Consider the following 26,128-nt stretch of genomic DNA (forward strand, 5'->3'; position numbering starts at 1 on the left):
TGGATACCTTCCTTGTGAATGCCTTTTCCCCCCGTGAAGATTCGCAAATGTGCTTCAGCACTGTACCGCTTGGAAAAGGGTGCAATCCCGCTTGGCCTGATGCGCACACTCCAAAAGGTGACAAATTTTCCCTTGTAGGTAACGATAAATTCACAAATGTAAATAAAATAAATAGGAGAGAAGGAAAAGTTTTTTTTTCTTTTTTTTAACTGGCACGCTGGTGACGTGGGGTGGCGTTCCAGAGGGAGACGCAACGAAATTTATTATGCCGCAAATGTACGGGTAAATGCACGCTAGGTTATGAAGTAAAGGCTGGCGCAGGCGCTGCACAACTGTAGCTGCAATTTCAGAGAGGAGATAAAACAAAGGCTTATTTATTTTATTTTTTTTTTTTCTATGAATTTTAAAGGGGTAAAAAAAAATAAAATAAAACACGCCGTGGGGAGGAAAGAGAAACACAGACGAACAGAAAAAATGAAACGTAAAAAATGAAGACATAAAAAAGGTAACGTAAAAAATGGAACGCGAAAAAACAGCAGCGTCGCAAAGGGTTACGCACAACAGAGTAGAGCTGCAAAGCAGCAGACGAGCGAAACAGAAAAATAAACTGCAGCCGCAGCTCCCTCAGTTGACCTTCATGCAGCAAAGGGTGCGCTCACGTATGCATATGCAATTATATATTATGTATACGTGGACTTTTATTTTTTCCCATGCGTCCGATTGGATTGTCACGAACGATGTGCTGATGATGAAGGAAACTAAAAATGAGGAGGGATATAAAAAAAAAAAAATAATAAATAAAGTGGACGATAAAAAGGTATTCAGCGATAAGTATAACTTTTTTGCTGTGTAATTTTTCGAATATGAATAGGAGTAAAGTGCTGTTTGCAAGTAATTGATGGACGAGTTAGGAGAGGCGAAGTGGGCATTGGTCTAGCCCATGCAGTGTTGTGTATGCGTTACACGAATAGGTTGGACGTAAAATCCTTGTGGGAAATAAGGGAAGGTTTAAATAAAAAATGATGAATAAAAAATATACGTAACTTAAAAAAAAGGCTTAGATATGGGGATTTTAATGTAGGGGGATGAAAGAGCGAAAAATGAATACATGTGTGGGTTCATACGTATATGTGTGCATGCTCACATGGGAATGTAACGACTTGGGCGTGTACACGTAGGTGTGTAAATGGGCAGGGGTGTTCACATACACATATGTATGCCGTACTGGAATGTTCAATGTGTGCTCAGCATTCGTTCCTGTAGAGGCGCATGATAACTGGTGCTTGGCACAGGCGAGTAGGTAAGCATTACGTGCACGTGTGAGACTCATAAACGAGGCACACACCCACGTCCATGTAAATATACACGTATGCTAGCATGTATTATGTACACACGTTATGTGTAGAACTTTTCTATGCGCTATATGAACGTCAAGCAGGCATAGCGACCACGCCGGGCAGTCCTCATTCGCGCAACTTTCATCATAAACACACTTGTCCCTCCCCCGCTTATAAAGCAGCCGCAGGTATATATATACACGCTCTTAAGGTGAACAGAGTAAACTCGACTTTACTATTCTCAGCTAATCAAAAAAATAAATACACAAACTTAAAATTTCCCATAGGAATGTATCTTACAGATGTATATGTTACACAATGTAGGATATAAAAATATGGTAGTGATATTCAAACTTATCTGAGGAATTGTTTTAAAAAAAAAAAAAAAGTTCGTTCACGTGTAAGCGTAGGTACTATATATTTGCGTAAGAAATTCGTGTAATGTAGATTTTTAATTCCTTTTAAGCTGCTTCTTTTTCACATTCCTTTTTCGGCATGACTTTTCGTTGCGTTACGTTGTGTTTTGTTTTGCTTCATTATGTTTCACTATTCAGTACGTTTGGTTTTTTTTTTTTTTTTTTTTTTTTTTTTTCTTTTTTTTTTTGTTGCTCTTTGTGTGTTTCATCTTGTCGTTTTGATGTGCATTCACGAGGGGGGAAGGTGTAGGCACAGTGGCACGAAAAGTGATTCAAAATGGGACGAAAGGGATGTATGCACAAAAATAATCGCACAACAATAATCGAAAAAACCACCCCCCAAATGATCCCCCCAGAGAAGGGACGCAAAATGTAAACCAGTTTTGAGGACACTTTTATAAACCTTAACAATTTGTAGCCCCGTGCAAAGCATACATGTTTGATGCGTTTTCATTTAACACACCGTTTGCCATATTTTATACACCTCTCCCCTTTTTGCATGAATTCTATATTAGTGGAAAATCTTCCTCATCAAAAGAACCCCTTCACGCAGAGCACTTATTCGTGCTGTATTCTTTTTTTTTTTCTTTCTTTCATTTTGTACGGCACATATTTTAATTCCCCACTTTTATATTTGTCTATGATGAGAAAGGCGGGGCGGTGAGGCATACGGGTTTTGAAGCGTATCGTCAACTGATGCACTTTTTTTCAAATTTGCATTGGCCCCTGGCATACGCATATGTACCTATATATAATATATGCATGGGAATACTTTTTTTTTTTTTTTCTGCCATTTATGCTTTTTAAGTGGGGGGGCCAAAAAAAAGAACACATAAAAGTTCGTGTAATTTTTATTTAGAAGTTAAGCCTTCTGTAATGCTTCGGGGCGTGCACAGGTGTATGCCATACATGTGTAAATATTTTTTTATCTTTTTTTCGTTTTTTCCTCTTTTCAACTTTTTCCCATTTTTTTATTTTTTCATTTTCTCCTTCGTGCGCCCTTTTCACTACGCGCACGTACACATGTACTCGCCGCAAAGGGGATGTACACATTTGTGACAAATTTGTTACAATTCGTGACTGCTTCATACGCCCGCATACACGCACACCTATAACTGCGTATGCGGACGGGATACACCGCGGCTCTCTTGGCCCAAAACTTCACATGTGTTGAAGTGGAAAAAGTTGTATAAACGCACATACTGCATAAATGGTCCACGCTGACATCATAAGCGCTTTCCTGCTGAACGCGTAGTGACACCAATTGGGGCACCTCCTTGATCAGCCACCTCATTCGTTTTCAAATTGCGAAATAGTTTTCCTGACCCATTTGGTTATCTTTCCATTTCTACATTTATGTTCCCCTCTTTTAATCCTCTCCTGAAAATTATGCGTCGATCCCCCCGCGGGTATCAAAAGTGTAATTCGCCTGAACAGTTTTGAACTTCTCTATTCTTTTCCAATTGGTCCATTTGTGATGGCATTATTTGGACCACCTACCTTTTTGTGTGTAATGCAAAGGAGCCACCCCCATTGGGGGCGACCTCTTTCAAAAGAGCAAGTAACACATATGTTCCGATCGGTCGATGTCTTTTTCCCTTTTTACACCACATATAAACAATCGCATATGTTGCAGGGAGGGAAGGATGCTTTCTCTTTTTAATCCTCTCCCGAAGTTGTGATATTTTTTCGCTCAACACAATTGTTATGCGTTCTTTAAAATGACAAGTGGGAAAGGAGCGAGCATCGGTTAGTTCTCCCCGCATTGGAGGGGCACCTCCTCCCGGACAGACGTTCCTCCATTTTGTTCGACCGCGTGTTAATCTCCTTAAAGTTGTTACAGGAAAAGTCTTCCCTTCCTTTATAGCCCACATTTCGACTAAATTTTTACAAAAAATAAAATAAAAATTTTACTTTTACAAATTATGAGTTTCTTTTTTAAAGCATTTTGCACATATATGAACAAAAAAAAAAAAAAAGAAAAAAAAACGGGATGAAACATAACAGGGGTGAAAGAGTACCTCCCCATTAATGGGCTAAATACGTAAACATATAAAATAAGGGAAGGCAGGACAAAACATTTTTAAACAAATTAATAAACTCATTTCACCACGGAATCAAACTTGTTCAACATGATGTCGCACATGTTGGACAGGTCGTCTAGGGCATCCTTCAGAATGTTTATGGCCGGTTCGCCTGAAAATGGGGAATTCCAAAGGGGAGCGGGGGAAAAAAAAAATACAAAATATAGAGAAGCATATCAAGGGGAATGCACCAAATAAGGTGTATATATAAATACATATACACGTACACCCGTTTGGCGAAGCGGCAGGGAAACGTTCACGCAGACACTCCTCCCATTCTTACCCGTTGTCTGAATCCTCAGGTTAATTTCCGCTTGCGTAGGATGCGGCACGGTGTACCCCGCGAATTCCACTCCCTCCTTTTGTAGCAAAATGCAACGTAAACAATTTCCTGTGTTCGGGAAAAGAAAATTATCAAAATGTGTTTTAAACGGTATACATTAATGTAGCAACGGGAGGAAACGAATATAAAAAAAAAAGAAAAAATCCACTTGGCATGTATGTGCTTATACGGGTGGGTCCCACGTGCCGATCGGGTAAATGTTTGATATGCCATTGGGAGAAACCTATTGGTTAAATTATCTCCCATGCATAGTCCACCATTACCACAATTTCTGCTAAACTTTTTGTGCCTGACCCAACATGCGCCGTATCCAACAAGTACAAGCCACTATACACAAGCAGTTATTTATGTACAGGGAAGCGTCCGCTTTGGTAGTGCATCATTTAGACGCTTCGCTCGAAAGGAGAACTGGAAAAAATTCTGTCCTCCATATGATGCGAAACCCGTCAGGAGTCTTTTTCAAAATTTTTTTTCTTTTTTTTTTTTGATGATTTACCTAATGTATGGTCTTCATTCTCGAAGCAAAATGTTGCGTGCGTCAAAGTTCTCATATGTTCGTAATAATTTTTTTCTTCCATTTTGTATTTGAGGAGTGTCAGGGGTTCCTCTAAAGTTTGGAAGGACTATTCATCGAAACGCATTCAACGAATTAGATTTGGCAAAAATTCCTACCAAACTGGTTAGGAAAAATGAAAACCAAAAAAAAAAGGGAATGTTTTTATGCCGCTGTTTTTTCTCCCAACGAGCGGTAGCTACGTAAACGTAGTTAATTACGTCGCGACGTGGATGAAAAAGAAAAAAAATATATATATATAATATATATATTTATATGAAGCAAATTAGCATGCAAAAAATGCCGTGCTAAAGATTTATGCGGATCGAGCCGGAAACCATGCTGGAAGGAAGCATCACATGTAACGTAGAAAAAAGCGAGGAAGGCTTATGGCCCAGCGGAGAATGCAAAGAGTCGTGGAAAGATGACGCGGAAATAAGCACGAAAAAAAGTGCACAAAAATATACGAAAAAAAAATTTATTTTTCCTCAAGTAGCCAGTTTGTGGAAAAAAAAAAAAATTACGTTAATGCTGGATTTCAATTTTTTCTTACCGTTCCACAATTTAAAGGGGTTGAAAAGATATTTACCAGCGTAGGTAGGCAAATAAGCTAACGTCACGTGGATAATTCCATTGGCGTTCCAAACGTATCGTTGTAAATCGACGTATTGATGCGTGAACAGACACCTCCAGTAACCCTACTTCTTCTTTGGACAAAACGTGCACCCTATTTGTACACGCTGACCAACCGGATTTGTTGTAAGTTCTCCCCTTTTAGCTGCACGAACATGTCCTGGAAATTTTTTTTAAAATTGTTGTATAACCCTGCGAGGGAATCACGCATGAATTCGTCTAACGACTGCAGGTGGGAAAGATAGGGGGGAACAAATAATGTAGCGTAAAAAAAAAATAAAATAAATAAAAGAGGGGAAGTCTGGAAAGTGGCAAAGACGGGGGAGATAAATATGCACGTAGCTGCTCGTGCACGTTTTGCCCGCTTGCTCCGTATCGCTCCATGCCTAACCCGCAGCCCCTTTTGATACTTGCAAAAAAAAACAGTCGCGTAGATGACGTCTTTTTCGTCGCTCGAGTTAGTTCGTATTACGGATTTTATCCTTTCCCCTTGAAGGCTAAATGAGGGGGGAAAAAATGAAAAAAAAAAGTGTGATCGGCGCAAATGAAACATTGCCAAGAAAACACGTGAATCATATGCGCACAGGCGGATAGGCCAAATTGCCCGGGGGGTAGAACCCTTCACCCTCTTCCGCTTTTCCCCCCCTCACCTGGTCGTTATGAAATACAAGTGAATGTCAGAGGTGTCCATATACGTGGGAACAAAATCCTCGGGCTTATCGAACAAAATGTCCTTTTTAGTTAAGTAGAAGGAGTCCCACAAATAATCGGCGGAGTAACTTTCCCCGTTGAGCGTAATAGCGAATCGCAGACCCTTCCGCATGATGAAAAGGTGAGCAGGGTAAAAGATAAATAAACCCAGTAGCTTCTTAATCCTCGGTTCCATGATAGAAAAAAAAATATTATAAATATCGGAGGGTGCAAGATACACTTCTACCGATTCGTTCACGTTGGACAAATGCTTTAGCACCTGTTTTGCGGTTTTGTCATTCATTGTGATTGGCCCTTTTACACTAACAGAAGTGACGAAGGTTTTTTTCCCATTAATGTATACATTTTTGGAAACCTTAACTTTGACAAAATAACCTATCATGTAAGACTTGATCAAAAAATGGTTCCCACAATGGATTGGGTGCTCTCTAAAGTGGGTGTGGGATCCCACATTTTTCGAGAGAAACCATTCAATAAGGGTAAAATCATCGTAACATAGATTTTCCTTTTTTTTAACATCTCCTTGTTGCATCGGATTTAATTCTCTCACTTTTATAACATCTCCGTCTTGCATATCTCCCAAGATTATTATCGGGTTATGTACTTCTCCCAAATGTAATGTTTCCTTTTCCAACTGGTTCAGTTTTTTCTGCTCTAAGATAAGACCTTCTTCGAAAAGGTCCCTATTTCTGTACAGATTATTATTAATATCGTCTAGCAGCGATTGAATGTTACTTTTGTTTTCTTTGCTCAGTATATTATTATCGTAGACATATTTTTCCTCAATTTCTTCCGTATTTATTTTGTTATATTTTAATGTCCCATATTCCACTACGTCCAATCCGTATAACATTTTTATGTTATGAATGAAGGCAGCCTTTTCCTCATTATTTTTCAGCTCAAAGCTGCATAAAGTGAATTTATTATCTTCCGTATATTCGTCATTTACTTTTAAAAAAATGTCTATGGTGTTTATGGAGCTTTCAATAACTTGGATATCCTTAATTAATATTTCCTTAACAATGGTGTTTCTGCGTTCCCCCACAATTACTATCTTACACTGAGGTTCATTTTTTAGTTCCAATATGAGGGGGACAAATGTATTGTTAATTTTGTAATTTACTGAAAAGGTACAATTACGTAGTAGACATTTACTCGGTTTGTATCTCTTTGCTCTATTTTTCGTCTTCAAAAATTCCAGATCTTTTTTTTTATTTTCGCGACATTTGGGGGGCTTTCCATGGGACGTACCGCCTGATTCGTGTTTCTTGTTCACATTTTCACTGCCCGCACGCTTGGCCTTTTCACTACCACTTTTTTGTTCACTATGCTGACGAGAGGAGCACGAAGAGCTGCTTTCTGAGTATATTGCGTTTCCCATTGGGGCAGACTTAGTCGAAGAGTTTGCCTTCGGGCATTACATGTAGAAGGGGATGGTCATGAAAAAAACGCATTTTCCCTAACAAAAAATGGCGCAACAAAAGGTATACCTGCGCAGACGTATTCACCAAATGTTTGCGTAGCGTTGTTGGACCCATGGCACACCAAAAGGGGAATGATGTTGCCCTTGGGGGTAATTACAACATCAAATGATGTGTAGTGGTTTCAAATGTGCGCAGATTTTTTTTTTTTATTTTTTGCTTCTCTTAGCTGCGTCATCATCCCATTTTGCCGAGCAGGACGCGCAAATTGAATGCGGACACACCCGGACAAATTAAAACAACTGTGTCATGTCTGTGAAAAAAATTAAAAGACCCATTTTGAGATAATCGAGAAGATGTTTATTCCAACTTTGAAACTCTTTTTAACGGTTTACATGCGAAATGGAAAAAAAAAAAAGAAATTTCCCTTTTACAACAGTTAAAAGAAGTGTATTAACAGGTTAGCCAATTTTGAAGCACGTGAAATTTAATTGCGTAAAAATGGCTGGAAAAAAAAAAAAAAAAAATTGCACAGCTGAATGGCTGTTTGGCAAAATCGTGAAAAGTGTAAAATTGATATTCCTCCCCACCAACCAGTTTCAAAAATGGCTACGCAAATTCGCAATGTTCTGAGCATATACACGGGTGAAAATGGTGTACATATGTACGTAGTATGTATACATGCACATATACATACTCCCCCAAATGGGCGCTGCAGAATTCCATTTGGGAACATTTCGCGCGTCTACAGGATTTTCCAAAGTGCTACCCGCGGAAATGCATTCCATAGAGCCACGCGTAGGACCAACTATTTTTTTAACGCTTTTTTGGAACCATGCATGGGGGTTACAGAACAGGGAGAAGCAAAAACAAAACGTCTTCACGTACGGGTGTGCCGCTCTTTACGCCTTTTTCAACAAAAGTGATTCATTTAAGGAAAAAGAAAAACTTGCATAACCATTCTTCAAATGGGGTAAGTAGTCACACATTGGGCTATATTTCGAAAGACCACCTCGATAGTACACTACGCCGCGAAACCATTTAGACGTGCGAAAAACCGTTAAAGACTATTTCACCCTTTCGCAACTGTGCGTCTTAACATTAAAGGAATAAGCAAAGGGAATAAACGGGAAGCAAAGAAAAGATAAACCAAGCAGGAACATTCGCTGAACGGTTTTCCGAGCGACCAGGCTAAAGTATGTGCTACATTTTTGCACGTTCTCTGAATCGAAAGGCAACATAACCACATGAATAAATTTCCATTCGGCATTACCCGTTTGCGTGTATCACCTCCTTCATTTTTATTGACAAAGTGAAAGTTTCACACATTTCTTTTTGGCAACTTTCTGAGCCTGCTTTGCGGTTTTACACTCACCGCAAAAAGAATGTGCAAAAGGGAAATTATAGCATATGTTTTTTTTTTTTTTTTTTTTTGACTACCATTCGATTAGCAATTTCGTTACAATTACATTTTCTTCATAACTCCCCGCTTTGCAAAATGAAAAAATTCAGAAAAGGGTAACACATAGCACAGTGCTGTGGGGGATACACCTTCGCACGTCTCGTTCACCCTCGTTTCCATCCCCGTCCCAATTGAGAAATGCTCCACTAATCCTTCTTAGCGTGAAACTTTTTCTGCCTAAACTCAGGCTTTTTCGAATCACACATACGTTCTCCTGTCGTCACTATGAAGTGAGGAGGGGCTTCATATTTGAAGGGATCACGTAAAAAAAAAAAAAAAGAAATCAGAAAGGCACTCAGAAGGAATTAGCAGTTATAACTTTTTTTTTATTTCCCCCCCGTACTTCTTATAAGCCTTTTTTTTCCCCCCTTTTTAAGTATTCCATAGTTGGAGTAAAATCTCCACTTTTTATTCACTTTTTTTTTTGTGTGTGAATTTGTCAATTTGATGATTTTTTTTTCTTTCTTTTGACAATCTGCTAATGTGTCTAACTTTTTTTTTTAAAATATCCCCATTTGATACTGCTCAATTTGCCGCCACGACGATTAATTTTTTCTTTTGAAAAATTGTCTCAAGATTTATCCATTTTGTGATCCCCATTTTAAGGGCCCGTCCAAATGAATAAAATAAAAGTGCAAAAAACGATTGATAGTTTTTTCCCTGTTAAAAGAAAAAAAAGCACAATTACGAGTAATGAGGGTGGGATGAATAATTCGTTCGATTCCGTAACGAGTACTTGTGTTGAGGAGTTGGATAGGGCGGATAATGATGCCAAGAAAAGGAAGATAGACGGCACTGCGGAGGTTGGAACAGCTCTCGATGAGGTCCCCGCGTTTAAGGGGGGAGTAAACAAGGAGGATGTTGCTACGTTGAAGGAGACGACAAACAAGGAAGACGTATCTACTTTGAATGAGAAAAGCGCTGCGGAACCAGCGACCTACCCCTACGCCGAAGAAATAAAGAACCTAATGCACGCAGAATGGTACGAGCAGTTAAAAGACGAGTTACGAAAAGGTTATTTTCAAAAAATGTATCTGAAGATAAAGGAGGAGAGAAAAACGAAAGTGATATACCCCCCAGCTCGGCTAGTATTTAATGCCTTCTTAAAAACACCCCTGTCAAATATAAAAGTAGTGATTGTAGGTCAGGATCCCTACCATCAGAAGGGCCAAGCCATGGGTTTGTGTTTTTCCGTACCCATTGGTATTAGAATCCCACCAAGTCTGAAAAACATTTTAAAAGAAATAAAACATACTAGTAATCATGGAGACTTAATTAGTTGGGCAGAGCAAGGAGTGTTCCTACTAAACACATCTCTAACTGTCGAGGAGAACAAACCCGCTTCACACAAAAATTACGGATGGGAAACCTTCACCGATAAAGTCATAAACATTATAAATGAGAAAAAGGAGAAAATCATCTTCATGCTATGGGGAAACTTTGCCATAAAGAAATGCTCGAAAATAGATACAAAGAAGCATTTTATTTTAAAGGCGGGACACCCATCTCCCTTAAGTGTGAGGCACTTTGCCAACTGCGACCATTTTAACAAGTGCAATGAGATTCTCAAGCGAAACGGCATGACGCCGATCAAGTGGGAGTTGCCCCAGTGAAGGAAAAAATAAAATAAAAAAAAAAAAGCATGAAAAACTGCTGCCTCCCCTGCGCAGGTAAGTCGACATCACCTGGAGCGCTTTTCCACAAATCTGTGAGCATCTCTCGTTTTTTTGTCGACCACGGAGATGTTCCCATTTCGCAACCCTTTTGTCGTAACGGTTTTTTTTTTTTTTTTTTTTTTCGCACATTAACTTTTTTTACGGCGTTAAGAAACCTTCTTGAAAATACCCGATAAAACGCTTGCGATAAGTTCAAACCAATTGTACACCGACGCAACATGTTGTAGAAACGTTTTGCCGCTTACAAAGGAGCCGTTCCAACGGTTATGCGAAATAAGCCCTTTTTTGGGAACATTGCTACGGTGAAGTGATGTGCATGTCGAGAGTGATTCACTCCCCCGTCTGTGAGGAGTGAAGTAGGGTGTGTGTGTGGATGGGTGGTTGTGGGGGGGCTCCACCCCTGCGTGTACAATGCGCCCCATGAATTGTTTGCTCAAATGTAGAAGATATTTCGACAGAACAGGTCGACAACACTACCGGTCCATAAAGCCTCGCGGAAAGAATGACACAAAATTGGTTAGCACAATCGTTGGGGGGAAGGAAATGGAGTGTTTTTCTCTGCTAAATAAGCCCCTCTTTCCTGGCCTTTCGTACGTGCTAAACGCGGATAGAAACATTGTGAAGAGCTTCGAAAAATGCAAAAAAAAAAATGCGCACATAGGGCTTTTTCTTTCAAAAAATGTGGAAGATGAGCAAGTAGGAGGGTTCCTTAATGACCCACATTCTATGATGGATGATCCCATCGGAGGAAAACCCCTTTTGAAGAAAGACATAGCCTGCATTAACAATGTGGAGGATGTGTACCACTGTGGATCGGTAGGGGTTATCCGTGAAGTTCTCTACAATGATGATCAGCCCAAAAACGAAACGGAGGGAGGAAGGAACCCCGCGGAGGAGATTCCCCACAGGAGTAGCTCAATGGAGAGCACAGAAACAGTAGCCTGTAGGAATGACTCCCATTATGGGAAGGAGCAAAGCGAAAGGAGGGGCCCCCTATTGGACCAATCCAAACACATGCACCGAGTGGTCATTGAAATTGCAGAGAAGGTGAAAATTGTAAAGTGGGTCAAGGGGAACACAGCCCAGGTAGACATAATTAAGCGGGAAATTTGCAGCGCACGAAATGGCAAACAAATAAAAGCTTACCAAATGGAGATCATAGACAGAATAAAAGAAATTATACACTTAAACAGTGCATGCAGTGTTGAATATAATTTATTGCTGAAATATTATGACGTGAAAAATGTATACAGTTTGGTCAACCTGGTGGGCAGCATAACCATGGGAAAGAGTAGTTCCCTTCAGGCTCTGCTGGAAAAAAGGGATATAGAGGACCAACTAGCCACTTGTTTAGACCTACTAAATGAAGATATTCTCTTGTTAAAAATGAAGAAAGAATTATCTACAAATTTGAAGAACAAATTTAATGATGAGAAAGAGAAGCTAATGGTAAGGGAGTGGATTTCCAACTTGAAAAAAAAAATAGGAGAAAAAACAGACCACGAAATTTTATGCGATAAATTTTTTGCGAAATTTCAATCGAAGAGGATCCATATGGATGAGGAAGCTTCTGCAACTATCCTACGTGAAATTAACAAATTCTCCCTGTACAACGAACACTGCAATGATTATGCGTCCACGTATCAGTACCTCAACACCGTGTTGAGCATCCCCTTTGGCAAGTATGCCCCTGTATGTGAAGATATAGGTGCATGCGAAAGGACATTAACACAAAGTCACTACGGATTACACCAAGTGAAGAAATACATTCTGGAATATGTAGGATTGTACATACTAAACAAAAATGTGAAGCCGAAAATACTTACCCTTGTTGGTTATCCAGGCATTGGGAAAACCTCCATCTGTAAGGCAATCAGCTCAGCGTTACAACTACCCCACTACGTAATTAACATGAACAACATAACTAACATGAATGAACTCATTGGACATAGAAGAACCTACGTGAATAGCTACGAAGGGAAAATCGTACAAGCTCTCATCTCAACGGGTGTAATGAACCCCTTAATTGTCTTAGACGAATTGGACAAAGTTTCCTTCTCAAATGGGAATATATATACTACTCTTTTAAACCTTTTTGACAGTTCACAGAATAAGGGGTATAAAGACGTATACGTAAATTTTCCCATTAATCTGGAGAGAGCCTTTTTTGTTTGCACCGCCAACTCGGTTGAGCACATCCCAGAGACTTTACTCGACCGAATGGAAGTCGTAAATGTGTATCCCTACACGAATGAGGAAAAGGTTGCTATTTTTAAAAACTACTTGGAAAAAAAAATTCAGGAAGAAACGAAAGTTACGGACGTGCATCTGCACATGTCCGAGGAACTACTCCTCTATGTTATCCAAAACTATACCAACGAGAATGGCATACGGCAGTTTTACTCTATTGTGTATAATGTCTACAAGAGGAGAGCCTTCATGCTGCTGAAGGGGGTTACGGGGAAAGTTCATTTGGGGGTCCACAATTTGCACGTCTTTCATGACTTTGTGAGTTTGGATTGTTTCCGACAGCGGGGAGGTATTCAATCCATTCCCTGCAGACAGGAGGGCATGATCAAGTCGCTTGCCTTCACGGAGGATGGCGGACAGGTGGTCACCATAGAGGTGGTTGGCCTCTCGGGGGGAAATTCCCAGGTGGGGGGATCCTCCAACCTGTACTGCACTGACGCGGTTATGGAAAATACCACACAGGGAGGGGAAATCTTTCTCGTTTATCCCAACTGCCGTAGGAACCAATTTACCATGGAAGACGAGATGATTAACCCACCAGCGTTGCTGCGATCGACCCAATTGGGGAAAACTGTCGCAGAAGATACGTGTCGCTACGGAATGGCCGCAGACCACACTTCGTCACATATGGTGGAGCCCCCCCTCATTGACAATGACAACCCCCCTTTTGCGATAAACAAAACAGCGGAAGGTACCCATAGGACCGAACCGTTCGAAAGAAATCGCTCGTTGGAGGGAACTCGACCGTCAGAGCTATATCAAAATTACCAAATCGTTATAACTGGAAACGTGGGGAAAATCATGCAAGAAAGCATCCTCATAGCGAATACTTTTGCCACGCATGTACTGAAGAAGGTAGTTCCCAATTTTCAGGGTCAACACTTACACATAAATTTGAGCGAGTGTGATGTGAAGAAAGATGGGCCCAGTGCAGGTGTCAATTTCGTTACGTCCATTTTGTCCTACTATTTAAAAATGGCGATAAGCAGTTCCGTGTGCATGACTGGGGAGATAACCCTTAACGGCCATGTGGTAAAAATTGGGGGGCTCGTCGAAAAAATGATCGTTGCTAGAAATTTCGGAATACGTACTTTAATCATTCCCAGGGACAATGCGCAGGAGTACGAACTGCTCCCAAGTGCTGTGAAAGGGAACATCCGCGTGCTGTATGTCCACCACTATTACCAGATCTTTAATTTCCTTTTCCCCAAGTTTGGCCCCTTAATACCGTAGACACGAACGCTAGGCGGAGCGCGTGTCATTGGCAGACCGATGGTGGCTTCTCTCATGGGTATCTCCTGGAACGCAGAGCCTGCCTCGGTCCACCTTGCACTCTGCATAGCGGCAGATATATATATATATGCAGATATATCCATTTTACAAGGACGCCATTTCCCATGTGTGTGAGGAGTTTATAAGGATGGGCTTATAAACGTAAAAACACATCTCTACGTTCTCGCGCACACCCAGTTGCGGACGCGTTTAACGGTTGGTTATCAGGCGCAGAAGTTTTTTGGCACACTGGGGAATACATATGTGCACATGTATACTTACAGGCTGGGTTGACTTTCCCTTGCGCGACGTCCAAAACAAGAGAGTTTTCTTCCCTTTCAATTTGTGGAAGAATTTCTTCACACCAGTTCTCAAAAAGAAAACGTAGCTGCCCCAAAATGTGTTACATAGCCTCATGACAATTTCCTCTTTTTTTGGGGTGTCCCAAATGGAGGTTATCTTCTTCGTCATGCAGTGTTATGAATTATTTTATTATTATTTTTTTTTCCCTAGTGGGCATGTAGCACGTATGCACAAGGGGTATATTTCACCTCCCCGCCTTGCATACCCATAAGCAGGGGAACTTTATAAAGCGTCCCCTTTGCCACATTTATGTTTCTCATTTTTGTAATTAAAACGAGGATGCCATCACCAATTTTTTTCGTGCTAAACCTTTTTTTTGGTCCCATTTTGTTGTCGTAATTTTTCGCCTTCTGCCCCGACGAAGTTGATTGGGCATGCTATGGTGTGCTGCTCATGTGAATATCGTGCCCATGTGGTTATAATACTTCCCCCCTCTCTTATGCGGCTTCAATAAGGTGCGCACAAAGAACAATTTCGAAGCAATACTGCCACTAGCTGGGAAAAATTATCCCATTAGGGCAATGCATCCGACAGAAGATAGCTGCACAGATTGGAAATTTAAAAAAAAAAAAAAAATCACCTTTTTGAGGGTACTACAAAATTTATACCGAACAAGGAAAAAAACAACAAAGTGGGAGCAAAAATATACTTCCCTTTTTTTTTTTCTTTTTTTTTTTTTTTTTCAATTTTAAACACTCACTTGATATGATAACAAAGAAGCGAAAGATATAGAGAGTAAGCGCAGAACAGAGAAAAAAACAACGAGCAGGCTAAGCTAGAAGCGTAGGCCGCGTAAGAAAGAAAAAAAAAAAAAAAAAAAAGGACGACTTTGAGAAGAACAGAATGGGGAAGAATTCCAGGCTAGAAAATTGGCTACAGTACAGAGTGAGAGTCACTGTAAGTGACACGAGGTACTTCGTCGGCACCTTCCTCTCCTATGATAGGCACATGAACATAGTATTAGTCGACGCAGAAGAATTCAGAAGGGTGAAAAGTCAGGAAAATTCATCCAAGGTATGTTTTGAGAGGGCTTACATGTTTATTATAAGAAAAAAGGGGAAATAAAAAAAAAAAGAGAGAATAGGAAAAGGGCACATAAAGACCAACGTGGTTTAGCTCCCCCCGTCGCTCCATAGCTGCGTTGTACGTATGCTTTTGTGTCTGCCATTTATGGGGAGTTGCCTCGTATAGGCCACAACCATGCATTCTAAATTGCGAACACAACAACTACTACGTTCGTTTGCCCTAATTTGATGCATATCTATTACACACCGTACGCTTTTGCGACAACCTCCGTGCATGCACTGCGGTGTGAGCAAATTTTCTGTCTCATTCCGTTATACACTTTTTTAACACCACCACCCTGCAGGAAATAAAACGAGTGATCGGCCTGATCCTCATTAGAGGCGAAAACATCGTCTCGTTTACAGCGGAGCGAGCACCTGTGAATAAAAAGTCCATGACAAATGTGCTGAACAAAGGAATGGCCACAGGCAGAGGAATTCCAATGAATAATTACGTACCACTTCAGAACAATTTCAATCCCAATATGGCTAACCCAATAAGTAATATGCCAACGGGGATGGTCCTTAACGCTGGAACATCCAAAAATTTGGCGCCAGGAGTAAATCCCAATTTTAGGGGGCCCAATATGCCTATGGGCAGTCAACGACCAATGATGCCCATGAACATACCTATGAATCAGCCGTTAGGAAATGCCGGCAATGACCAACAGAGATTACTGCCGCAAATTCCAAGCCAGTTGCCGTTCCCCCCTCCTAATGTGAACTCCCCACCAGAGTAGTGATTATGGAAGTGCTTGTCAAGATGATATGACGCACATAATTTGTTTTTAAGCTATGCTCATTTCGCAATATTACGTGCGAGCGTGCATATATGTAAAGGTGTGCCTATGTCCTGCTTGTTTGTGTGCGCAAAGGCTTAACGTGCAGTTACAACGAGAAGGTAAAGTGGTGGCAGGTACTACGTCGGAGTAGCCCAGAAAAAAGCCGTATCATTCCGCTCAATCCTTGGTGTATCAAATTAACAAATCCCAGAGGACCCTAAATGTACATTTGGGGAGAAATTGCGATAATTAATTTTTCTCCACCAGCACCATCTCCCCTTTGTTATTTGTTACAATATGAAATGTGTATTTTTCTTGTGACATGTTTACAAAAAACCTTTTAGCATTTTCAGATTGTGTATTCGTAAGGAGACACGGTAGCGGGGCAGCGCGTTCTCATGTATATGGATATATTTATACCTACCTTTTTTTTTTTTTTATTTGTTCTGCGTTTTTATGGCATGCTTTGGCATGTCGCCGTACCGCCACTTCAACCTCATACCTCGCTTCCCTTTGTTCAGCGCAGCATCGTCGAAGTGGCACCTCCTCCCTGTTTTACATATCAGCCAAATTGCGCTTTTATTCCACGCAGCGCATTCTTTGCTATCATTTTTTTTTTTTTAAAACTATGAACCCCTTTCAAAACATTTTTGATTGCCTTTATAAAATTACTTACAAAATTTGGAAGCATAATGTGAACGAACGGATTTATCCCACCCCAGATGGTGACAATTCGGGAGAAACAGTAAAGCCAAGATTTAATCGCACCACAAGAATGAGCCATGTCACACACATGTTTGAAGTCTCCTTTTTGCGCTGTTAATGATGTACACAAAATGTACATTTTTAACATGCGTATACTAGGGCATACAGCTCGGACGTGGTTCCTATTGGTTATTTTCGCGGTGATTATATTTAAGCTATTTATGTACATATAATGAAGTTGGGGGGGAAGTTCCTATAGACGTGGATTTTTTTTTTTTTTTTTTTTGCTTTCCTTCCATGAGGCGAAAGATGAATATATTTCTCGTTCTGTCGCTCCCCTTTCCATTCATTTATTTTATGTTGATATAGTAATTTGGTTCCTTTTCGATGCTGCGCAGCATGGCATATTTTTCTTCCATTTGCATCCAGCCAGCTACGTTCGGTTTATTTTCACATGCAGTTGGCATGGTTAAAAAAAAAAAAAAAAAAAAAAAAAAAAAAAAGGGGGGGTTGGCAAAAATGTGAACTGAATTGCAAAATGGTATTATAGAATAAACGATTATTTTAAAGGTCCACAAAAATGATGATTTAAAAAGGGTTTCCTCAAAAGGTCATGCACGAACAAGAGATTTCTTTTAAAAAGAGTTCATCTATGATGCAAACATTTATAGCCGATGTTGTGAAAAAAAAAATGAAGTAAAAAATGCATAGTGCCCCTGTAACCCGCCACGCATTTTTTTTTTTTTTTTTTTTTTTTCAAACATTGCCATCCTGGATATGGTTATTTGTTCGCTACATGGGATGTATCGTTTTTATAAAAAATTAATAAACACGTGAATTATATAATGAACAAAACAGAGAGGTTAAAAAAAAGAAAAAACAACAACCGTGCAATGTGTATACGAAAAGAGTGAAAAAAGAAAAAAAAAAAACTAATAAGCAAAACTGTTTAATTCGATTGTATTGCAATTTTTTATCTATTTTTTTTTTTTTTACGACTGATTGCGAAAAAAATTAGATTTTAAAAAATTGGCGCAAGGGTTTATTTGTCATTTGTAAAAACGATTGTCATTTGAGGGAGGTATATAGAGGCAGCACATGTATATACATATACAATTTATGCTTGAAAGATCGGCGGACGGTTAAGAAAAAAAAAGGCATACGAAACATATAGTCCCGTGCGTGAGTGTATGCATGCATTGATGCCTTTTTCTTGTGAGAAAGCAACGAAGAGGGAAAAAAAAAATAGAAACGCTAAAAACGGCACCTTTTTTTTTTCCAACCCGTTCTGACTTTTAACCCGGCATTTTCTTAATTCACCTTTTTTTTACTTCTTTTTTCCGTGATCCTCAATGTTTAATAAAAAAAAAATGTGTTCCTAAGTTGGGGCATTTTTATACCTACGTTCTGTTTATGCCGTTACAAGCTCGCCGAATTTTCTTTGAATAGTTTACTTGCAATTTTCTGAACAAATTGCGAGAAAAAAAAAAAAAAAAAAGAAAGAAAGAAAAAGAAAAATTGAACCTTTTAAGGTTTTAAATAACCTACCCATTTTGTTAAAATAAAAATTGAATTCATTTTTTTCGTAAGCCTTGTGCCCCCTGAGTTGCGCTAAGCGAGCGTAAGCCCAGGTGCACGCATGCATGTGGTAGGAAACGGTAGGACACGGGATCCCTTCTATATAGACACATCGAACCGGCGCCACACTGCCTCCGCACATCCACCCACTTCTACTTCCAGTGGAATACCCCTCGAATCGATGAACAGAAGACAATGATACAACGTGGACGTTGAAAACGCCGAAAATCATTTTTTTTCATTTCGTTAGAGGATTCACCTGGCCGATCAGCCAAGCGGTAAAGCGATAGATGCTTGTGTGCGGTGTGTATATACGAATGGATAAACGTACCAATTGGCTTGAACAGCAATCGGCTGGAACACCACGAGGTTGGCGCACCAATCAGCCTACCTACCATTCGGAGTTTGCATGCATCTGTACTTATCAGAAAAGAAATTATGATCCCCCCTTATGGGAAAATACACGTTTCTCTGTCAAACGAATATGTTGAATTTTACGAAGAAAAAAGTTTAAAGGGGCCACTCAAATGTACAGGAAAAGAAAATGGCATAAAATTATCATGTGAAGAGGAGGAGTCTACCACCGTTGGGTGCACACGGGATGATGTGTTTGTGGATCGACATACAGGTGAGAAAGATTTAAGGAAAACGAATAATCAGCGTGGATGCAACGATGCCCGATTAGGTAAACACCATTTGGGAGATGGTAAAGGGGGTAACACGTCGCCGGAGTTAACTTCCTCTGGTATAAGCAGCACGCAAGGTGAGAAGAGCAAGCTCCAGGTAGAGGCGGCAACAGGGTTGCTTGTTCCTCCTGCACAGCACGGAGGTACAGAATCCTTGAGGAGAGGTGACAGCGGTGTTGCTAGCGTCGACAATATGCGTGCTGGACGTGCCAGCCCTGGCGAGGGTTCCCCGAACCAAGTGAAATGCAAAAGAAAAAGGGCAACGCCCCCCACTGTCCGACTAAAAAGTTTCAAAAGAATCTTTAACAGAACATTCAGTAAATATTACTTTATCGGAAGGCCATTTAGGAGGTACGTGAAAATTAGAAAAAGTGCTTCACAGGAAAAAGTGAAAAAAAGCGCAAGGAAAAAAGTTAGTACAGATGGGATAACCATATCGAAGAAAAAAGGAGCACTGGCATATCATGGGGTGGAGGACTTTTCTGTCAAGAGGCAGGATATGGTATCCTCCGACAGCGCCAAAAGGGGAAGCGAGGTTACAATGGGGGAGGAAGCACACACTGAGGGGAACATAAATTCAGTGAAAAAATGCCTCCATCAGGTGCTGCTGCGCCCCCCAAAGGTGCGCTTAACAAATAGGGGGAACGTCTTATTGTCCAAAATGATAACAAAGGAAAACATTTCCAAAAAAAAGGTGGAAAAGATGGAAAAGATGGAAAAGGTGAAAAAGATGAAAATCGTAAAAAAAATAATAAAGGAAGGAAAGCCCGTTGATTTTAAAAGGAAAAGCAGTGTTGACGAGGATGCAGATCCGCAGATCGGCGAAGACAAATGCCACACGCTTGTGCATAGGGAGAAGTGCAAATCGATGGGGAAAGGGGTAGTTAACGGAAGGGACGAGATTATAAATGGAAGTTTTTCATCCCGAATTGAAGGCAACTGCATGCTGGCGTACACAGAGGGCAGTCCTAAAAAGAAGAAGAAGAGGAAGAAAAAGAAGAAAAAGAACGGTACCCCCGAGGGGGACAATACGATCGACGGTGGGGGACGCAGTTTTCTTGAAGGAAGCCCAGGTGATGCAGATTTAACGGGCAAACGCCTGGTGGATGGAAAACCAAATGGAAACGCCGCCATGCATGAGGATACTTTTCCTGAGAAGGTACACCGCGAGACACCTGATTCCATGCAAAAAGCGCAACGAGAAAGTGGACAACATAGCAAAGAGGGTGCAATGACGGCACCCCCCAATGGAGTCACTGTGGATAATGAAGAGGATAGGTGCAACAAAAGTGTAAGAGAGAAGGGAGAATGGAAAGGCATGATGGTGGCGCCAACTGGTGAAGTGAAAGAAGGGGGGAAACGAAAAAAAAAAAAAAAAAAAAGCGGAAGTGCTATTGGCAATAGTAGTGTCAACCCCAGTGAGGATGACGAACAGAAGCCAAGCGAACTGAACCAAAGAGAATACCTAATACTGAAGGAAATAAAAATAAAGCAGAGCAAGGAAGTGGTGCAGCTGAACCTAGACTCGTCATTCTTTGTGTCAAAAGGAGCGGGTTTGTACAACTATGGCCAGAATATCTGCTTCTTTAACAGCATAATACAGACCATAGTGAGGATCCCCTACATCTGCAAAGATCTGTTAAACAAATTGCATTCCCTAAATTGTGAAAAAAAGAAAGTCAGCGTGTTCTGCTTCTATTGCTTGTTCGAACAGTTCGCCTGCAACATAATATCCAAAAAGTGCGGAATAAAAAATATGCTCATCCCATATATTAAGAAATACATATGTAATAACTACATTGTTGGTTATCAGGAAGATGTGCATGAGTATCTGCGTTACTTTCTTTGCTCGCTAGAGAAGTCTTCCCTCTCCTCGTCCATTTATATACAGAAAATGTTCACGGGGGTGACAAAGAACATAACGATATGCACAAAATGCAACAATGTGTCATTAAAATATGAACAGTATTATGAGCTTTCCTTGGATATCAGTTCATCCAACAATTTAGAAGAGGCGCTTAAGAAATACCTGTCGAAGGAAACCCTTATGGGTGATAATGGCTACTACTGTGACAAATGCAGGAAAAAAAAAAAAGCCACGAAACAGTGTGTTATAAATAAACTGCCAAGAGTACTGACCATACAAATTAAAAGATTTTTTATGAATTCCAAATTTCACGTTGTAAAAAATCACAAACATATTTCCTATCCTTTGTATTTGGACATGAAGGGCTATGTGAACAACTACGACTTGTTTCAAAATGACTTTAACAATAATGTGATTTCGCTGTACGAGAAGGTGAACCCCTCCAAGGGGGCAGCAAGCGTCCAACGAAACGGTGTAGGAAATGGCCAGCAAAATGGTACAGCAAGTGACCAGCGTAATGCCCCTCGCGGTTCGCGCCCCAATCCGCACGTCCTCAACCAAATCGCGCACATCTTCGCCGAGCTGAAAAGGGAAGTGTGCAAGAGGAAAATAAAAAATCAGCTCACCCCTGCGGATCTGAGAAGCATCATCATGGAAACAAAAAAACGAATCATAAAAGAACTCAACAAAATAAAATTCTCCAAATTTTACAACGACATTCTTTTGAGCATATCGAAGGACATCGACACGCTGTACTGCCACATACGGTCCAACGCTAGTAGCAAACATTTTAGCTTGAAGGGCGCCCATTTTAACTTCAAGGTAGAGTACCTCAATGGGGAGGAGCACCACCGTCCCCGCCAGTATGAACAGTCTACCACCGAAAATGGCAATCGAAGCGAAACAAACCGGTTTGGCGAAAGAAAAGAGCACTCACAGCGTGAAACGCACAGTACGAAGAATCACCCCAACCAAAGGAACGCAAGTTATTTCTCGTACGAATTAACGGGACTAATTAAGCACATCGGCTCCGGAACAGAATATGGACACTACGTAGCGCTCACCAAGTCGAACAACAACATTTACCTTCTCTGTGATGACAATAACATTTCATACATCAATAAAAAAGACATCCTAAATTGTGTGAAGAATGCCTACGTTTTCATTTACACGTGTATCCACCCCGGCTTTATCGACTTCTATAATAAATATGTAGATGTCTTGGAAAAAAAAAAGTTTAATATAAACTTGCCCGTATTTGAGAAGCGCGTCGAATTTAAGGAACGCATAACTATGCCCAAGCAGAAGTTCATCAGTAGGTCGCTCCATTTTTGAGATACCCACTATCTGGTCCATTCCCGAGTTGGGAGCATTTTCCAAATGGCAGAGCAGAAACGATGTTTGCAAGCGAATCTGTGGGGGGGACATGGGGAAGGCTTCCCAGGAAACTCCCCCCCCTGAGTAGCCAAGATAACGTTACAAGTTAGATAAAAAGAACAACAAACGAAGTGACTAACCGGTGCCATGCTAATGTCGTCAGTCGTACCACCATGTGCGTATTCGATAGGAAAAGGGGGGAAAAAAAAATCCTCCTTATCGATATGCAGATTGATGACAAGCAACCCACCCCCTGAGTGAAATCTCCAGTTGAGGCACAAAAAACTCTCTCCTCCGAATTACCATCTTTCCATGCCTTCTTCCCCCAAAGGACGACCAAGTTTCATCCTCTCCATCAGCGCATGTGCGTGTTGAGGACGTCGTTCTCCTACTCCCCACGTAACGAAGCCTTTTTGTTACGTTCGGGAATTGTTTTTTCCCTGTTTGATGATGCATACTTTTCATTCCTTTTCGGGAATGTGGGCGGTTCCACTTATCCCCTTTTGCATCTCCTCGTAAGTAGCGCCTTTCTCCGCGCTGCTCCTATCTACTTCTCCCTTTTTCCCTTTTTTTTTTTTGTTTCTACGTAATTTCCTAATTTGTTAATCCTTTTCATCATATCCTTATTTGAAAATTTGAATCCCCCCCTTTTCATTTTATTATTTTTTTTTTAAATAATCTAATTATTATGCAAATTTGAATTACACATTTTTAATTTGGTGCGCACGCTGTTCTGATGCGCTTCGATCCAATACGATCCTGTGATCGTGAAAGGCAAATGCCCCGCCACGTGGTCCAAACGGGGGATGTGTCTATTCCAATCCCCGCCCCTAAACCGTGGAAGCATTGGCCATAACACCATTGGACGTGGTAACCTCAGCAGGGAAGTGCACCGAGCACTAGGTCGATTTATTTTTTTGCAATGAAAAGGGTTATCGTGTTGGTGCCGTTCTATGTGGAGAAGACGTGCTTCATTTGCATCTCCGATCCACATGCGTAACGTTAAAAGGAAAAGAGGCAACTTGGCAAAACGTGGGGGAACTACTTCCATCACGAAGGTCAACGAAGGTGTGTTTGGAGTACTCCCTTTTCTCTGGTAGAAAGAGAATGGAGTAATCCCAAATGGGAAAAAAGTTTATAGCGCGTTCATTTTGACGGAAAGTGGACAAAAAAAAAAAAAATAAGGACGCACAAATGTACAACACATGTATTATTGCATATTTGCGCGCCCCTCCGGCTCAGCGCTTGCCCGAGCGGTTTCGCGAAATCTCCTTGATGAGCGAGTCAATGGTAATGTTGTCCAGGATGCTCTGTATAACTTTGTTCAGCGTGGAAATATCGTTGGGTATGTTTTTATCGAACCGAATTTTCTGCGCAATCCACCCCCCTTCGATTTTCTCCTCCATCCCATTTTCATTTTTAAAAATGGAAAAAATATTCTTCGCAACATAGTAGCATTCGATAATATAATGAGAAATCTTGTTGTTTAACGCTAGGGTGAGGAGTTCCTTGTACACGTCCCCATACTCTGCCAGGTATGTCCGATAAGACGTCCTCACTCCCCTGATGGAAATAAAAAGCTCAAACTTTTCTGGAAAATTATGTTGGTCATATATGGTCTCAATGCCAAAATCGACGGTGTTTAAATTTAGTGGTTTCCATTTTAGTAATTCGAAGAAGTTGCCAGTTCTGTAGGGATAATTCAGTGGGGTGAAAATAATCCCATCAGACGGATGGGGCAGTTTCTTAATGGTTTGAATAAGTTCCTTAATTTGCGAGATGGGGTAGAAATCTTTTAGGTAAATTTCGAATGGGAGATTTTCTTCCTCGGGGAGACTACCTTCATCGGAGGGGGTTGTCTCATCTGATTCGTCACACACATCTCCATCGGTAGATGTACCAGAAGGTTCCACCTTTGTGTAGGCCTCCTTCTTATGCATGGAATGGTCATCTAACACAGAAGAAGTTGCACTTGTTGGAAGAGGGGGAGTCCCGTTATGATTACTCCACTGATCGGTAGATGTGTCCTTATCGCCCATTTGGTCCACCCTTCTTACGCTCTGTTTATCACTGCTATTTGCGCTCACATTTTTGCTATCATTTTGATGGCCATTTTTGCTGCCATTTACACTTTGCCAATTGTTCACATTCCCGTCATCCGATTCGAATGCAGAGCGGGAGGGAGGCGTGGGTCCGTTGGTTCGCTTCCCCTTCTTGGTGTACCTCCTATACTTCTTCAACGGAAGAATAACAAAGTTGTAAACATTGGTCAGTCTCTCCAAGTAGTTCAAAGCTGTTATGTCCCTCCTATGGATAAAAAGTCCATCATATATTAAATACACAATTCTATTTTCTTCGATTCCTTTTTTTTCGTTAAAAATGGTGTCCTCGACCAATTCTCCATCGAGTAATGTTAACTGCTGCTTGGCTTGCAAATCGTCATGTGTAGGAATGTGCATATCATTTTTGAAAATATCATAATTCCTATCAATTAGGAAAGTGGTATTGGAAGCAATAAATAAAAAGTACCTCACTCCGTCGGTCTTTTCGCATATTAGATAATCCTTGCTAAACAAATTCCTGATGTTGTGTTTTGTTAGCGATACTGGATTGCCTCCTGGGAACCCTCTGCGCTTCCATTTTAGCATGTCGTTTATTTTCGACCGAATTTTCTCCTTCATGAATTCATTTTCTATTTTTTCCCCCGGGTGGTAAATATCTGTGATCATTATGTGGGGGAAAGGAAAAAGCGGAAAAAAAGGAAGTCAAAAAAATGTGAAAAAAAGAAAAAAAACAGAAAAAAAGGAAGGAACGAAAAAAAAGGGTGACCAATTAAGCTACTTTACATACTACAAGTTTGCAAGTTGCCAAAAGTTTGTAAACTTTTTTTTTTTTTTTTTTTTTTTTTCATATCTCATGTAATTTCGCTCCACACGGGGAACCCGATTTGGTACTCGTCCCATCTAATAGATTAATGGACTCGTTCTTCTCCACGTCGCACTATTTTTTTTTTTTTTTTTTTTTTGGGTCACTATATCATCCCTTTTGACGTAATAATTGGCTGCATGGATACTCTTGGGAAAATCCTCTTTTTTGACAATTTAACCGAATGGTTGAACCCTTTTAGAGATGTATTTTTAGGTGGCTAGCAAAATAATTCGCCTAGAGGTGCAGTGTGTTCGTTAGTTGTACTGACGCTTGCTCGTTTGGTTTGAAGGGAAGTCCCCTTGACACAGCGTCGTGCTAACTGCCCCTCGACTTGTATGAGCACCCCAGTTACGCTATCTATACAGGTCCCCCAACGGAACCTTGTTCATTGCGAAAATATTGCAGTGTACACATAACAAGTCAACTGCAAGGTATCCAAATGCCCGGTGTTCCTTCCATCGCGCGATCGTTCCTCCAACTACAGGGGTTGCTTTAGGACAGCATTATCACCACAGCTTTGGGGATCAATAAATTGGAGTTGCTCATTTGTGCATTTAACTGGTGCATTTTTGGGTTTACGCTGTTCTCCCCTTTATGGGAACATGGAAAATTATGGATTA

General features: G+C 40.6%; 7 protein-coding genes across 7 annotated transcripts; 4 read left to right on the forward strand and 3 right to left on the reverse strand.

Moving 5' to 3' along the window:
- Nucleotides 1-3,635: 3,635 nt before the first annotated feature.
- PCOAH_00049820 (Uncharacterized protein) lies at nucleotides 3,636-4,964 on the reverse strand (the record flags this gene model as incomplete). The annotated part of the gene is made up of 3 exons (XM_020061764.1): nucleotides 3,636-3,949; nucleotides 4,121-4,228; nucleotides 4,677-4,964. The coding sequence occupies 3 exons, from the start codon at nucleotides 4,756-4,758 to the stop codon at nucleotides 3,855-3,857; spliced, it is 285 nt and encodes a 94-aa protein (XP_019917248.1).
- A 496-nt stretch (nucleotides 4,965-5,460) lies between these two features.
- On the reverse strand, nucleotides 5,461-7,458 carry PCOAH_00049830 (Uncharacterized protein; the record flags this gene model as incomplete). The annotated part of the gene is made up of 3 exons (XM_020061765.1): nucleotides 5,461-5,592; nucleotides 5,758-5,863; nucleotides 6,017-7,458. 3 exons carry the CDS (start codon nucleotides 7,456-7,458, stop codon nucleotides 5,461-5,463), a joined length of 1,680 nt encoding a protein of 559 aa, XP_019917145.1.
- A 2,119-nt stretch (nucleotides 7,459-9,577) lies between these two features.
- On the forward strand, nucleotides 9,578-10,573 carry PCOAH_00049840 (Uracil-DNA glycosylase; the record flags this gene model as incomplete). Its single annotated transcript, XM_020061766.1, has 1 exon — nucleotides 9,578-10,573. The coding sequence occupies one exon, from the start codon at nucleotides 9,578-9,580 to the stop codon at nucleotides 10,571-10,573; it is 996 nt and encodes a 331-aa protein (XP_019917456.1).
- Nucleotides 10,574-11,056: 483 nt separating this feature from the next.
- On the forward strand, nucleotides 11,057-14,119 carry PCOAH_00049850 (Uncharacterized protein; the record flags this gene model as incomplete). The annotated part of the gene is made up of 1 exon (XM_020061767.1): nucleotides 11,057-14,119. One exon carries the CDS (start codon nucleotides 11,057-11,059, stop codon nucleotides 14,117-14,119), a length of 3,063 nt encoding a protein of 1,020 aa, XP_019917354.1.
- Nucleotides 14,120-15,364: 1,245 nt separating this feature from the next.
- PCOAH_00049860 (Small nuclear ribonucleoprotein associated protein B') lies at nucleotides 15,365-16,325 on the forward strand (the record flags this gene model as incomplete). The annotated part of the gene is made up of 2 exons (XM_020061768.1): nucleotides 15,365-15,535; nucleotides 15,891-16,325. 2 exons carry the CDS (start codon nucleotides 15,365-15,367, stop codon nucleotides 16,323-16,325), a joined length of 606 nt encoding a protein of 201 aa, XP_019917289.1.
- Nucleotides 16,326-19,088: 2,763 nt separating this feature from the next.
- PCOAH_00049870 (Ubiquitin carboxyl-terminal hydrolase) lies at nucleotides 19,089-22,538 on the forward strand (the record flags this gene model as incomplete). The annotated part of the gene is made up of 1 exon (XM_020061769.1): nucleotides 19,089-22,538. One exon carries the CDS (start codon nucleotides 19,089-19,091, stop codon nucleotides 22,536-22,538), a length of 3,450 nt encoding a protein of 1,149 aa, XP_019917188.1.
- A 1,280-nt stretch (nucleotides 22,539-23,818) lies between these two features.
- Nucleotides 23,819-25,309, reverse strand: PCOAH_00049880 (Uncharacterized protein; the record flags this gene model as incomplete). Its single annotated transcript, XM_020061770.1, has 1 exon — nucleotides 23,819-25,309. One exon carries the CDS (start codon nucleotides 25,307-25,309, stop codon nucleotides 23,819-23,821), a length of 1,491 nt encoding a protein of 496 aa, XP_019917129.1.
- Nucleotides 25,310-26,128: the final 819 nt, after the last annotated feature.

The sequence above is a fragment of the Plasmodium coatneyi genome, chromosome 13 (genome assembly GCF_001680005.1).
Source record: "Plasmodium coatneyi strain Hackeri chromosome 13, complete sequence".
NCBI classification, from domain to species: domain Eukaryota; phylum Apicomplexa; class Aconoidasida; order Haemosporida; family Plasmodiidae; genus Plasmodium; species Plasmodium coatneyi.